Genomic DNA, 12,975 nt, shown 5'->3' on the forward strand with positions numbered 1-12,975 from the left:
CCCAAAAAGTTTTCCCCCCGCAGAAAAGATCCCCAGGCAAGCGTGCAGTGCCCCCTAAGTTGGAGGAACACCTCCAGACCCAAGCGCTAATGGGCCAGGTACCCAAAGAGACACAGAGGTGGGGGGAGGGGGAGTACAGTACTGTCATACTCACCTTCCGACGTTTTCAGGCGCAGCAATGACCACCCCCTCGGCGGACTCAACACGGGAGCCGTGGGTCCGCCGGAATTCCTCTGCGGAAGCAGATAAGTGGGGACTGGGTGGCTGCCGGGTACCTGAGTACGCGCCCGCAGGGGGGCAACTAAAGTGGAGCACGATGGAGCCACCCCTGCATCAGGAAGAAACCTGTAGAAAAAAAGAGAAAAAATAAAATTAGCAGGATGACCTGCAAAAACAGGTCATGTCTGCCTCCTACGGACACTAGAACTAGACTGGTGTATCTCGGCTCTTGCAGAGGGGTATAGCCCACCTGGGGGGAGCCAACACTTTTTTGTTTCTAGTGTCAGCTGGGCATATACCCATGGTGCTGTGTCCCCCAATGCCATGCACAAGAAAATGGTAGTATATCGGCGTAATACTCTGGAGAAAAAATGCTTCTTAGGCCTCATGCACACGGTCCGCAAAACACGGATGCAGGCACGTGTGCGTTCTGCAATTTGCATAACAGAACGGGCCGCCCATTATAGAAATGCCTATTCTTGTCCACAAAAATGGACATGCTCTTTTTTTTTTTTTTGGGGCCACGCAACAGAGCAACAGTGTGCTGTCCGCATCTTTTGCAGCCCCTTTGAAGTGAATGGGTTTGCATCTGAGCGGACCCACACAACGGTCGTGTGCATGAGGCCTTAAATATTTAATTAGCAACATTATTACAATGGTACCCTTTGTATGACAAATATTTAAAAAAACGCAATAAATCATAATTGAAACCATGTCTACCTTTTGGGGGATAATTGCATGATGGTTCTCAAGTATAAGTTTCTTTATGTGATGGGTCCACAAACGTTTCTCTTCCACGGTTTTGGCCTGTGTAAGCAAATACAGTCACTATATACTTATAATGAGGCTTGTGATACAATTTGGCGAGCAAGGCAAATCCAAAGAATCTCCAAGTAGTACCCGTTCTCCATGACAATGAAAAATGATGTAATGCTGACAAAATGGCAATGGTACTTTGTAAAAAATAAATGACATAGGATTACCTTAAATCACCACTGTATATTCAATAAAAATCATTGGCAGCTGAACCTAAAATCACTACTGTATATCCAATAAACTGTCACTAACCATCTAATTATATAATTATTTAATATCTTTGTTATGCACTAATAAAAATTAGATTTATCTTTCACTACCATTACTTTTTACAACTATTTACCCTTCATAACCACTATGTTTACATGCCAACTAATGTCAGGCAGTATAAGTAGGCTCTAGGCAGCTAATCGATAGGCTTCCTTTCATACAGTAAGTTATTAACTCACTTCTTTCTGTATCCCTCCTTTTCAAACTGGAGGGTTCGGAGTTGGCGCGCAGGCCTGTGCTGCGCAGCTCATGCGCAGGAAGCGTTAGCCCTTCTGTGGATGCCGGGACGTTTGCGCATGCGCGGCCGGCACAGTGCGCCTATGATGACGTATTCTTCCCTTTCAAACTGGAGGGTTCGGAGTTGGCGCGCAGCCCTGTGCTGCGCAGCTCATGCGCAGTAAGCGTTGGCCCTCTTGTGGACGTTTGCGCATGCGCGGCCGGCACAGTGCGCCTATGATGACGTATCCAAGCCGCGACGGCAGCAGCCCCATGACGGGTAATGTTTACCTTTATCTATGATGGGATTGGTTGTAGTCACTACCGGCCCTCCGATTGATAGGTCGGCAGCACCTGCCAATCAGTTACCTAACTATTTCAGTCTCCGATTCTGGAGGTCATATCATTGCTGCCCATTACCCCTGAGGAAGCCAGTGTTACTGGCGAAACATGTCAGGGGGCAGTGTTAGGTTTTAACTAGCGTTCACTCTACCACTGTTATCAGAATCGCATAGTAGTCCGGATGGACTATAGGCTCAATACCGTCACTAGTTGGTATTTATAGGAGATATAGGTGTTTAGTCCACGTCGGTGCTATCAGTCTGCAGACAGCTAGGGTATCTAGTCGCCTGGTGGTCTCTACACCATAACACTTGCAGTAGGCTTATTAGCAAGGTTACTAGATCAAGATAGAGCTAATATTCACTGACGTGGTAGGGCAAATAATTGGACTTGGGGTTAGGGACTGTGCATGGTTCACTACCTTCCCTCCTCCCCTCCCTTGTCTCCTTCACTACCACTAGTCAGTACTAGTATCAGTGGTGCGGTGACCGTGTTTTTAATTCCTTAGTAACTGTTTGTTTCAATGGTCTGTATAACCAATAAAAATTTGCGTTCCACGCATATCGTTTAGCTTTTTAATGCATACCGAATAAAAGTGATTTATTAGTTTGACTTGGGCCAAGATAGGTTTTTCTGCCTACTTAGGCATATGTAAATAAAAGAGAATTGTTAACCTTGCCCGAGTCTGGTCCTTTAGTTATAGGATTAGTCGTATGTAACATCAGCATATTATCCTGACAGATTTCCTGGGTCATTGTACCAAATGGCACAAAAAGTATTGTTCCAATTAGTTAATATCCAATAAGAAAGATAACTTCGTTATGGATGCGCTAAATACACATAAGTTTAGCAATCCCCAGCACTTACCAATGAGTAACAACTGCTAATTTACCTGCCTCAAGGTGGGGAAAATACCGCGGACTCAAAACTAGGAGTATACCGTTTCTTTTCTGAGGCTGAGTTCACATCACCATTTCATTTTCCATTCTTCTCATCCGTAAGAAGAACAGAAGAAAAAAAATGAATCCCGAGCATCCGTTTTTGCCGTTTCTGAGATCCTTTTTTTCTTAGACGGTAAAAAATGGTCCAGGATGCAGACAGAAATGGCTAAAACGAATGCAAAATGTGCATAACGGGGTTAACCAATGTGTAAAATATGCCCCCCTCATATAGGTTATATTTACCCTGGCACCCATGTAGCTCCTGCTCCCCGCATGGCCGCCACTGCATCTCCCTGTCGCGCGGATCAAAACATTTAGCGACGAGGGGAGCAGTTAATTGCAGGCCGCGACGGAGACGAGCCTCCGTAGCATCATGGGTGATGCAGCGGTGGCCATGAGGGGAAGCAGGAGCTACGCGGGTATAATGTATACGAGGGGCATGTTTTACACGTTGGATAGCCCCTTTAAACTACAGGATCTGTACGGATCAGAACAACGGAAAATAAAACGGTGATGTGAACCTGGACTAAGTGGCTTTTTATAGAAATAATGGCCAAGCCGACCTGTCAGGATAATATGCTGACCGTATATAGGGCAGCAGATTCTGATGACAGGATCACTACGGAGACGAATCCTGAACCCTTGTGCTCCAGACTCCATCGATACAAGTGATGAGCGCTGACACTTACTTGTACATTGTGCTGCTGTTTGCTGTTCTTATAGTGTGTTAAAGTAAAGCAGAGGGAGTCTCTTGTACTCTCAATCAGCATCAAATGTGAACACTGCACAATAAAAAATAACACGTCATTAATACGGTCAACATAAGCAACACGTAAAAGAGGGTCCTTCTGATCTGTCTTTACCGGAATATGAGTTTTATAAACAAAGTGGTCTCCACGTTTTTTGGTGATTAGTAGAGCCTTGTCGAAGAGGAAAAACGTCCTCTCACTTCGGGCACGTTGTACGCGGAATGTCCCCTCCAGCACCAGCTCTCCATATGTGGTCAGGTCCAGGCCTTTCCAATTTAGTAGCAAAGACTGAATCTCCTGCCAAAGAACGACAGTGATGCAGGTTAAACGTTTGCTAGGCTTGATTCCAACAGCGACACTTCAGCTCTTGTGAAACTACAATTCCCAGCATGCTCCATTTATTTCTATGAGAGTTCCGAGAAGAGCAGAGAAAGTGTGCATGCTGGGAGTTGTAGTTGCACAACAACAGCTGGAGTTCCGCAGATTGCCCACCCTGATTATGTGAAACATCTAAGGCTACTTTCACACTCATTCCGTTCAGATAATACAACCGTCTGCATCCGTTCAGAACGGATCTGTATGTATTATCTTTAACATAGCCAAGACGGATCATTCACTGACACAATCTGGCACAATAGAAAACGGATCCGTCCTCCATTGACTTTCAGTGGTGTTCAAGACGGATCCGTCTTGACTATGTTAAAGATAATACATAAGGATCCGTTCTGAATGGATGCAGGCGGTTGTATTATCGGAACGGAACGAGTGTGAAAGTAGCCTTAGATGTTTCACATGATCAGGGTGGGCAATCTGCGGAACTCCAGCTGTTGTGCAACTACAACTCCCAGCATGCATACTTTCTCTGCTCTTTTCGGAATTCTCATAGAAGATTTAGCTCAGTTTCGTCAAGCGGACACTAAAACGCTGCAGTCAACGTTTTGGTGTCCACCTCCAAAGCAGAATGGAGACTGAACTGATGCATTCTGAGCGGATCCTATTCCATTCAGAATGCAAACCGATCCCTTTGGAAAGCTTGTGAGAGGGCTGAACGGATCTCACAAACGGAAAGCCAAAACGCCAGTGTGAAAGCAGACTTACCTGTTGTCGTACGGCATGCTCGTGTTTTCTCTTCATGTCATTGATGTACCACGCTACTCCAGTCATAGTTTCTATGGCCTCTTCTACCACCTCATATCCTTCCTTATCTATATCAAAATGTTTAGCTATTTCCTAAGGAAATAAATACAGGCAGGATAGGATCATGACAAACATTTTGGGGAAAAAAATAAAATGTATGCAACTTATTTGCAAGATTTTTACTTAACTCCAGTTACCTGCAACAAAAGATGATACTTTAGTATTCTCTGGACTGGTTTTAAGAGGTAGGATCCCAAGGGAAGGGTATGTTTGAGTAACTCCTGCCTTTCTCTGAAAAATTTTGCCAAGACTTTGTTCCTCATACATTCAGTCAGTGTAGCTACAGAACTGAAACAGAAACGGGCTGAAATTAAGCATGGTCCACACGTGTTTATCTGTTACTAACAGTTCATTCATAGATTTCTGGTAGGAATAATAGAGGGACGGCACAACAGGGCTCCAGAACTGTTATTACATGGGAATGCAGGTCTTTACCAACACAGACATGTCAGGAGAGGTTAAAGGCCCTCTTTAAATAGATAAAGTCTGATAAGGTAAGACCTACCAACCTCAAGGTTGACACATTACTTAAAGGGAACCTGTCACCGCGATTTTGTGTATAGAGCTGAGGACATGGGCTGCTAGATGGCCGCTAGCACATCCACAATACCCAGTCCCCATAGCTCTGTGTGCTTTTATTGTGTATAAAAACCGATTTGATAGATATGCAAATTAACCTGAGATGAGTCAGAGCTTGAAAATATGACTCTTCTCTGGTCACACAAGTAAGATATGACTCTTTTATGTTAATTTGCATATGTATCAAATCGGTTTTTTTACACAATAAAAGCACAGAGAGCTATGGGGACTGGATATTGTGGATGTGCTAGCGGCCATCTAGCAACCCATGTCCTCAGCTCCATACCCAAAATCCCGGTGACAGGTTCCCTTTAAAGGAGTTTTCTGGGAGCCATGCAGCTCTGTCCCTTTAAACGGCTGATCAGCGGGAGTGCCTGTGTGAAAACTTTACCAATTCAGCGGAGATCATCAATACTTAAAAGGGGTTATCCAACCCCTATAATGATACCCTCCCAATGCCCGGGCACCTCATGTAGATTATACTTACCCCACTCCCCGACACCCATGTAGCTCCTGATCCCTGCAAGGCCGATGCTGCATTTCTCCGTTGCGCTGATCAAAACAGTGATAGTGGACTTGGCGGGGCAGCCAATAGCAGATCATAACTGGGACCAGCCTCCCTAGCATTGCGGGTGACGTTGCAGCCGGCTATTGGATGATCACCCCCCCCCCAATCACTGGATATTTTGATCCGCGTGATGGGGAGATGCAGCATCGGCCGTGCGTGTGCCAGGGAGCAGGGCGAGTATAACCTATATGAGGTGCCCAGGCATTAGGGGGTCATTATAGGGGTTGGATAAACCCTTTAAAGGGCTTCTGTCACCCCACTAAACTCATTTTTTTTTTTTTGTGTACTTATAATCCCTATCCTGCGATATATCTATACATTATGTTATTAATCATTTTCGTTCAGTAGATATGTCAAAAAACGTACTTTTATAATATTCTAATTACCTGTCTACCAGCAAGCAGGGCGTCTACTTGCTGGTAGCAGCCGCAAAAAACCGCCCCCTCCTCCTGTTGATTGACAGGGCCAGCCGCGATCTCCTCCTCCGACTGGCCCTGTCAGCATTTCAAAAATCGCGCGCCTGTCTTGATTCGGCGCAGGCGCTCTGAGAGAAGGAGGCTCGCCTCCTCAGCACTCCCTCAGTGCGCCTGCGCCGATGACGTCTTCTCTTTCGGTGACGTCATCGGCACAGGCGCACTGAGGGAGTGCTGAGGAGGAGAGCCTCCTTATCTCAGAGCGCATGAGCCGAATCAACACAGGCGCACAATTTTTGAAATGCTGACAGGGCCAGTCGGAGAAGGAGATCGCTGCTGGCCCTGTCAATCAACTGGAGGAGGCGGCGTTTTTTTGCGGCTGCTACCAGCAAGTAGACGCCCTACTTGCTGGTAGACAGGTAATTAGCATATTATAAAAGTACGTTTTTTTTACATATCTACTGAACGAAAATTATTAATAACAATGTATAGATATATCGCAGGATAGGGATTATAAGTACACAAAAAAAAAAAAAAAAGTTTAGTGGGGTGACAGAAGCCCTTTAATTAGTAGAAAACTCCTTTAAAAAGATTTGTGCCATTTTCTCAGCCAGCTAGCTCTTCAAGACCGCAAATTTGTTATATGGTAGGGAGAGACTTTGGACGAAATACATTTTGGATTACTGTCCTCTGATGACGGAGGATTGACTAGACTAGACTAGACTATCGAGCGCAGAAAAGCAAAGAATAATATGCACCGGATCAACAGGGACTATTAACCCCTTAAGGACGCAGGGCGTATCGGTACGCCCTATTTCCCGAGTCCTTAAGGACTCAGGGCGTACCGGTACGTCCTAGCTTGAACTCAGTATTCCGGCGCCCGAGGGGTTAAACGGAACGGGATTTCGGCTGAAATCCTTCAGCCGGCATCCTGTGACAACGCCAGGGGGGGTCATGTGACCCCCCCGTGTCGGCGATCGCAGCAAACCGCAGGTCAATTCAGACCTGCGGTTTGCTGCGCTTTTTGCAGTTTCTGATGCCCGCGGTCCCTGAACGCGGGGATCAGAAACTTTTGAGTGCCTATAATCAATATTTTTCACCCCCCCCCCTGCACCCCTGCACGATTTTATGCCGGCGGGTGGTGCGGGGGGGTGTCGCATGCGGTGGGGGCGGTGCGGGAGGCGGGCGGTGCGGCAGGCGGGATCGCGATCCCCCGCCCGCCTCCCCATGAATGATCGTTGGTGTCTAGTGGGGATACCAGGGTGCCAGCACATTGCTGGCACCCTGGTATAAACGGCTGACATCTGTGAAGATGTCAGCCGTTTAACCCTTTCCATACCGCGGTCCGTACGGACCGCTGTATGGAAAAAGTTAACTGTCGTCGGTCAGGGAGCTCCCTCCCTCTCCATCGGGGGGCTGCTGTGCCTTTGCAGCCCCCCGATGGAGAGGGAGAGAGCCCCCAGAGAGCCCCCCTCAACCCCGTGCTTACCCTTCCCCGTCTGCGAAGTTCTGAGCAGACGGGGAAGGTTCCCATGGCAACAGGACGCCTGCTCAGGCGTCCTGCTGTCCATGGTGCTGAACAGATCTATGCTGAAAGCATAGATCTGTTCAGTGTAAGTAAAATACAGTATAGAACAATATATATTGTACTGTACTGTATTATACAGACATCAGACCCACTGGATCTTCCAGAACCAAGTGGGTCTGGGTCAAAAAAAAAGTTAAAAAAAGTGAAAAAAGTTAAGATAAAAAAAAAAACATTCATCACTGAATAAAAAAAAAAAAAAAAAAAATACACTACACATATTAGGTATCGCCGCGTCCGTAACGACCTGATCTATAAAACGGTCATGTTACTTTCCCCGCACGGTGAACACCATAAAAATAAAAAAATAAAAACTATGAGAAAATTGAAATTTTGCCCACCTTACTTCCCAAAAAAGTCACATGTACGCCAAAATAGTACCAATCAAACAGTCATCTCATCCCGCAAAAATCATACCTTACCCAAGATAATCGCCCAAAAACTGAAAAAACTATGGCTCTCAGACTAAAGAAACACTAAAACATGATTTTTTTTGTTTCAAAAATGAAATCATTGTGTAAAACTTACATAAATAAAAATAAAGTATACATATTAGGTATCGCCGCGTCCGTATCGACCGGCTCTATAAGAATATCACATGATCTAACCCCTCAGGTGACCACCGTAAAAAATAAAAAATAAAAACGGTGTAAAAAAAGCCATTTTTTGTCATCTTACGTCACAAAAAGTGTAATAACAAGCGATCAAAAAGTCATATGCACCCCAAAATAGTGCCAATTAAACCGTCATCTCATCCCGCAAAAAATGAGACCCTACTCAAGATAATCGCCCAAAAACTGAAAAAACTATGGCTCTTAGACTATGGAGACACTAAAACTTTTTTTGGTTTTAAAAATGAAGTTATTGTATAAAACTTACATAAATAAAAAAAAGGTATACATATTAGGTATCACCGCGTCCGTGACAACCTGCTCTATAAAATTACCACATGATCTAACCTGTCAGATGAATGTTGTAAATAACAAAAAAAAAAAAAAACGTGCCAAAAAAGCTATTTCTTGTTACCTTGCCGCACAAAAAGTGTAATATAGAGCAACCAAAAATCATATGTACCCTAAACTATTACCAACAAAACTGCCACCTTATTCCGTACTTTCTAAAATGGGGTCACTTTTTTGGAGTTTCTACTCTAGGGGTGCATCAGGGGGGCTTCAAATGGGACATGGTGTCAAAAAAATTAGTCCAGCAAAACCTGCCTTCCAAAAACCGTATGGCATTCCTTTCCTTCTGCGCCCTGCCGTGTGCCCGTACAGCGGTTTACGACCACATATGGGGTGTTTCTGTAAACTACAGAATAAGGGCCATAAATAATGAGTTTTGTTTGGCTGTTAACCCTTGCTTTGTTACTGGAAAAAAAATATTAAAATGGAAAATCTGCCAAAAATGTGAAATTTTGAAATTGTATCTCTATTTTCCATTAAATCTTGTGCAACACCTAAAGGGTTAACAAAGTTTGTAAAATCAGTTTTGAATACCTTGAGGGGTGTAGTTTCTTAGATGGGGTCACTTTTATGGAGTTTCTACTCTAGGGGTGCATCAGGGGGGCTTCAAATGGGACATGGTGTCAAAAAAACAGTCCAGCAAAATCTGGCTTCCAAAAACCAAACGGCGCACCTTTCACTCTACGCCCTACTGTGTGCCCGTACAGTAGTTTACGGCCACATATGGGGTGTTTCTGTAAACGGCAGAGTCAGGGCAATAAAGATACAGTCTTGTTTAGCTGTTAACCCTTGCTTTGTTAGTGGAAAAAATGGGTTAAAATGGAAAATTAGGCAAAAAAATGAAATTCTCAAATTTCATCCCCATTTGCCAATAACTCTTGTGCAATACCTAAAGGGTTAACAAAGCTTGTAAAATCAGTTTTGAATACCTTGAGGGGTGTAGTTTATAGAATGGGGTCATTTTTGGGCGGTTTCTATTATGTAAGCCTCGCAAAGTGACTTCAGACCTGTAGTGGTCCCTAAAAATTTGGTTTTTGTAAATTTCTGAAAAATTTCAAGATTTGCTTCTAAACTTCTAAGCCTTATAACATCCCCAAAAAATAAAATATCAATCCCAAAATGCTACAAACATGAAGTAGACATATGGGGAATGTAAAGTCATCAAAATTGTTGGGGGTATTACTATGTATTACAGAAGTAGAGAAACTGAAACTTTGAAATTTGCAAATTTTTCAAAATTTTTGGTAAATATGGTATTTTTTTATGCAAAAAAATTAACTTTTTTGACCCAATTTTAGCAGTGTCATGAAGTACAATATGTGACGAAAAAACAATCTCAGAACGGCCTGGATAAGTCAAAGCGTTTTAAAGTTATCAGCACTTAAAGTGACACTGGTCAGATTTGCAAAAAATGGCCAAGTCCTTAAGGTGAAATAGGGCTGAGTCCTTAAGGGGTTAAAGGGGTTGTCCGGGTTCAGAGCTGAACCCGGACATACCTCCATTTTCTCCCCAGCAGCCCCCCTGACTTAAGCATCAGAGCAGTTCATGCTCCGATGCTCTCCTTTGCCCTGGGCTAAATCGTGCAGGGCAAAGGCATTTTTAAGAGATCCAGTGACGTACTGGGCTCTCCATGGGGCTTCCAGGAAGCCCGGTGACGTCACCGGCACTAATGGGCGTTATATAGCACTGCCCTAGCCAGTAAAATGGCTAGGGCAGTGCTAAAGTTCGCCTACCAGACACGGTGATGTCACCGAACACACTGCCGGGAGGAGTTATTGTAAACAAAAGAGCCCGTGCCCTACGTGATTTAGCCTAGGGCAAGGGAGCGCATCAGAGCATGGGATGGTCCGATGCTAGCCCCAGGGGGGCTGCCTGGGTGAAAATAAGGGTATGTCCGCATTCAGCTCTGAACCCGGACAACCCCTTTAAAGAAAGCAAAAGCACCTTGAATATAATGTTCCGTAAAATGCCTCTATGGGCCAGCTAGATTTTCTTTTGTGGTAAAATCTGAAATTCCTGGAGGCTAGTTTCTGATGGAGATTAAGAGCCCGGCAAAAGACGCCGTCCACGTACCCCTACTGGCAACAAGACTATCAGTAGGGGGCGTGCTGCACTTGTGTCTTTTTAGCTGTTTACACCTGTCTCATAAACGTATGCCGATTACAGGTAATATATACTGTATATGGGCAGATGTCAGGCAGTGTTCACGTCTCCGCCGCAGTCAGACATGACACAGTTGAGTTGCCCCTATGTCTCTGCAGCCCACCTCCTGCCCTGGCTTGTCCTGACTGCTTTCTGAAATAGGAAAGTGAAGGGGAAAAAGGATCCATAATAAGGCCCTGACGGTGACTTTTGGGTAAATTTGATGAATGGCGGACTGACTCCATTCTGTCTCTCATGCTGCCTTACCATCCCATGCTGCAGATTCCAGGAGATAAGACTGGTGACTTCTCTGACTAGGGACATAGGAAGGAGTAACTGAGAGCTGCATGTACGAAGATGTCTGCTGCTCAGACTTCCTGCTAGAGGCTAGGCTGGCACAGAAGTAGGGCACATCACTCTACTGAAAACCAATGCAACGGAAATGGGTACCTTGCAGCAGCCATATTGACGGAGACACCAGAGCTTACACTTCACATGTCCTCTCTTCTACAAAATGTTTTACCAGTACCATTTGGGGTGCAGAATTCCTATAATATACAAGGCAATCCTTCTGTCCTGCACTGTACAATGGTTAGCTAACTGCTATTACACTTTGCCTCTGCAGTAACATGGCAGGCCATGGTCACAACAACTCTGCACCCTGCCATTGTGTCACATGGGGTGGGGGGGAATTAGAGAACAGAGAGAGTCCCCTCCCTTTAACCACTCCGATGCCACAGTCGCTACTGACTGTGGCATCTGAGGAGTTAAATGACCGAGAATGGAGTTCTCTGATCCAGATATGACAGATTATATATAGTAAGAGCTTTCATATAATAAGGATATTTTTCAAACTGTATCTCACTTATACATAGCATAATGGAGGCTCAGACTGACCTGGGGACCATGCATCTATAGAATAAATTGGGTAGTTTACCCTATTCTACCCCATTTATTAGTATATCCATTTATACGTAGGGATGAGTGAACCAGAGGTTGTCAGGTTCGGGTGCAATTCCATTATGGTTTCCGTTATCACGGAATTCTATGACGGAATGCCTTTAAGAGACATTCCGTCATAATGGAAGTCCATGGGCAGCATAATGGATCCGGCCGGGTTCCGTTATGACGGACTGGTGGGTTTCCGGCAGCCAATAGCAGGCGGCCATTGGCTGCCGCCCCTTCCCCCGACACTGGATATTTTCATCCGCCTGATGGGGAGATGCAGCGGCGGACGGCGTTACGGACAAGGATAGGACTATTCCATGATGGGCCGGACGTTCTGTTCCGCAAAATGTGGAATGCACATGGTCAGTATCCGTGTTTTGCAGATCCGCAATTTGTGGACAGCAAAACAGGCAATGGTTGTGTGTATAAGCCCTAAGGCTTATGTTCATTATGAAATGAAGAAAACATAATAAACGGCCAGTGTAGACAAATGATAGAAATACATAAAGTATAAGGTTCTTGTCAGCACAATACAGGCATACATATATGTATTAGACTTACTTGGGATAGTTGTTACAGTACTGCGTGTAAATATCAAAGTAATGGCTCTGGACAGAAAAAAGAAGATCTGTTATACACTGAAATCCGCAAACATCATGCACCAGAATCATTTTTTCACATAAAGTATCATCATTACTCATGTTATTCTTCCATATTACACAGATCTGCTGTGGCCCATTCACGGGTTAAGTGACCCAAAGTCACGGCATCATAAATCCCCATGACGCTGTGACTTCAGGTCAGTTAGGCTACTTTCACACCAGCGTTTGAGAGCTCCAGCACACACTCTGGATCCGGCATTGCCTGAATGTCCGCCGGCCCCATTAACTATAAGGCCTCATGCACACGACCGTTGTTCTGGTCAGCATCCGATCCGCAGTTTTTTGCAGCTCGGGTGCAGACCCATTCACTTCAATTGGGCCGCAAAAGATGCGGACAGCACTCCGTTTTGCGGACAAGAATAGGCA

At 44.8% G+C, this 12,975-nt stretch overlaps 1 protein-coding gene across 6 annotated transcripts in view; it reads right to left on the reverse strand.

Annotated features, from left to right (window-relative positions):
• Nucleotides 1-12,975, reverse strand: part of PLEKHG3 (pleckstrin homology and RhoGEF domain containing G3) — a 156,829-nt gene that overhangs the window by 42,071 nt on the left and 101,783 nt on the right. For all 6 annotated transcript variants that reach the window (XR_005774707.1, XM_040410901.1, XM_040410899.1 and 3 more), the window contains exons 5-10: nt 12,509-12,555; nt 4,888-5,038; nt 4,652-4,783; nt 3,668-3,850; nt 3,494-3,586; nt 940-1,026 (exon numbers count right to left, since the gene is read on the reverse strand). Coding sequence is in view for 5 of the 6 variants with exons in the window: in XM_040410901.1 (XP_040266835.1) it covers nt 940-1,026; nt 3,494-3,586; nt 3,668-3,850; nt 4,652-4,783; nt 4,888-5,038; nt 12,509-12,555 (693 nt within the window). In the remaining variant the exon portion in view is untranslated. The remainder of the gene's footprint in view (nt 1-939; nt 1,027-3,493; nt 3,587-3,667; nt 3,851-4,651; nt 4,784-4,887; nt 5,039-12,508; nt 12,556-12,975) is intronic.

Source organism: Bufo bufo, chromosome 11 (assembly GCF_905171765.1).
Source record: "Bufo bufo chromosome 11, aBufBuf1.1, whole genome shotgun sequence".
Taxonomy (NCBI): Eukaryota; Metazoa; Chordata; class Amphibia; order Anura; family Bufonidae; genus Bufo; species Bufo bufo.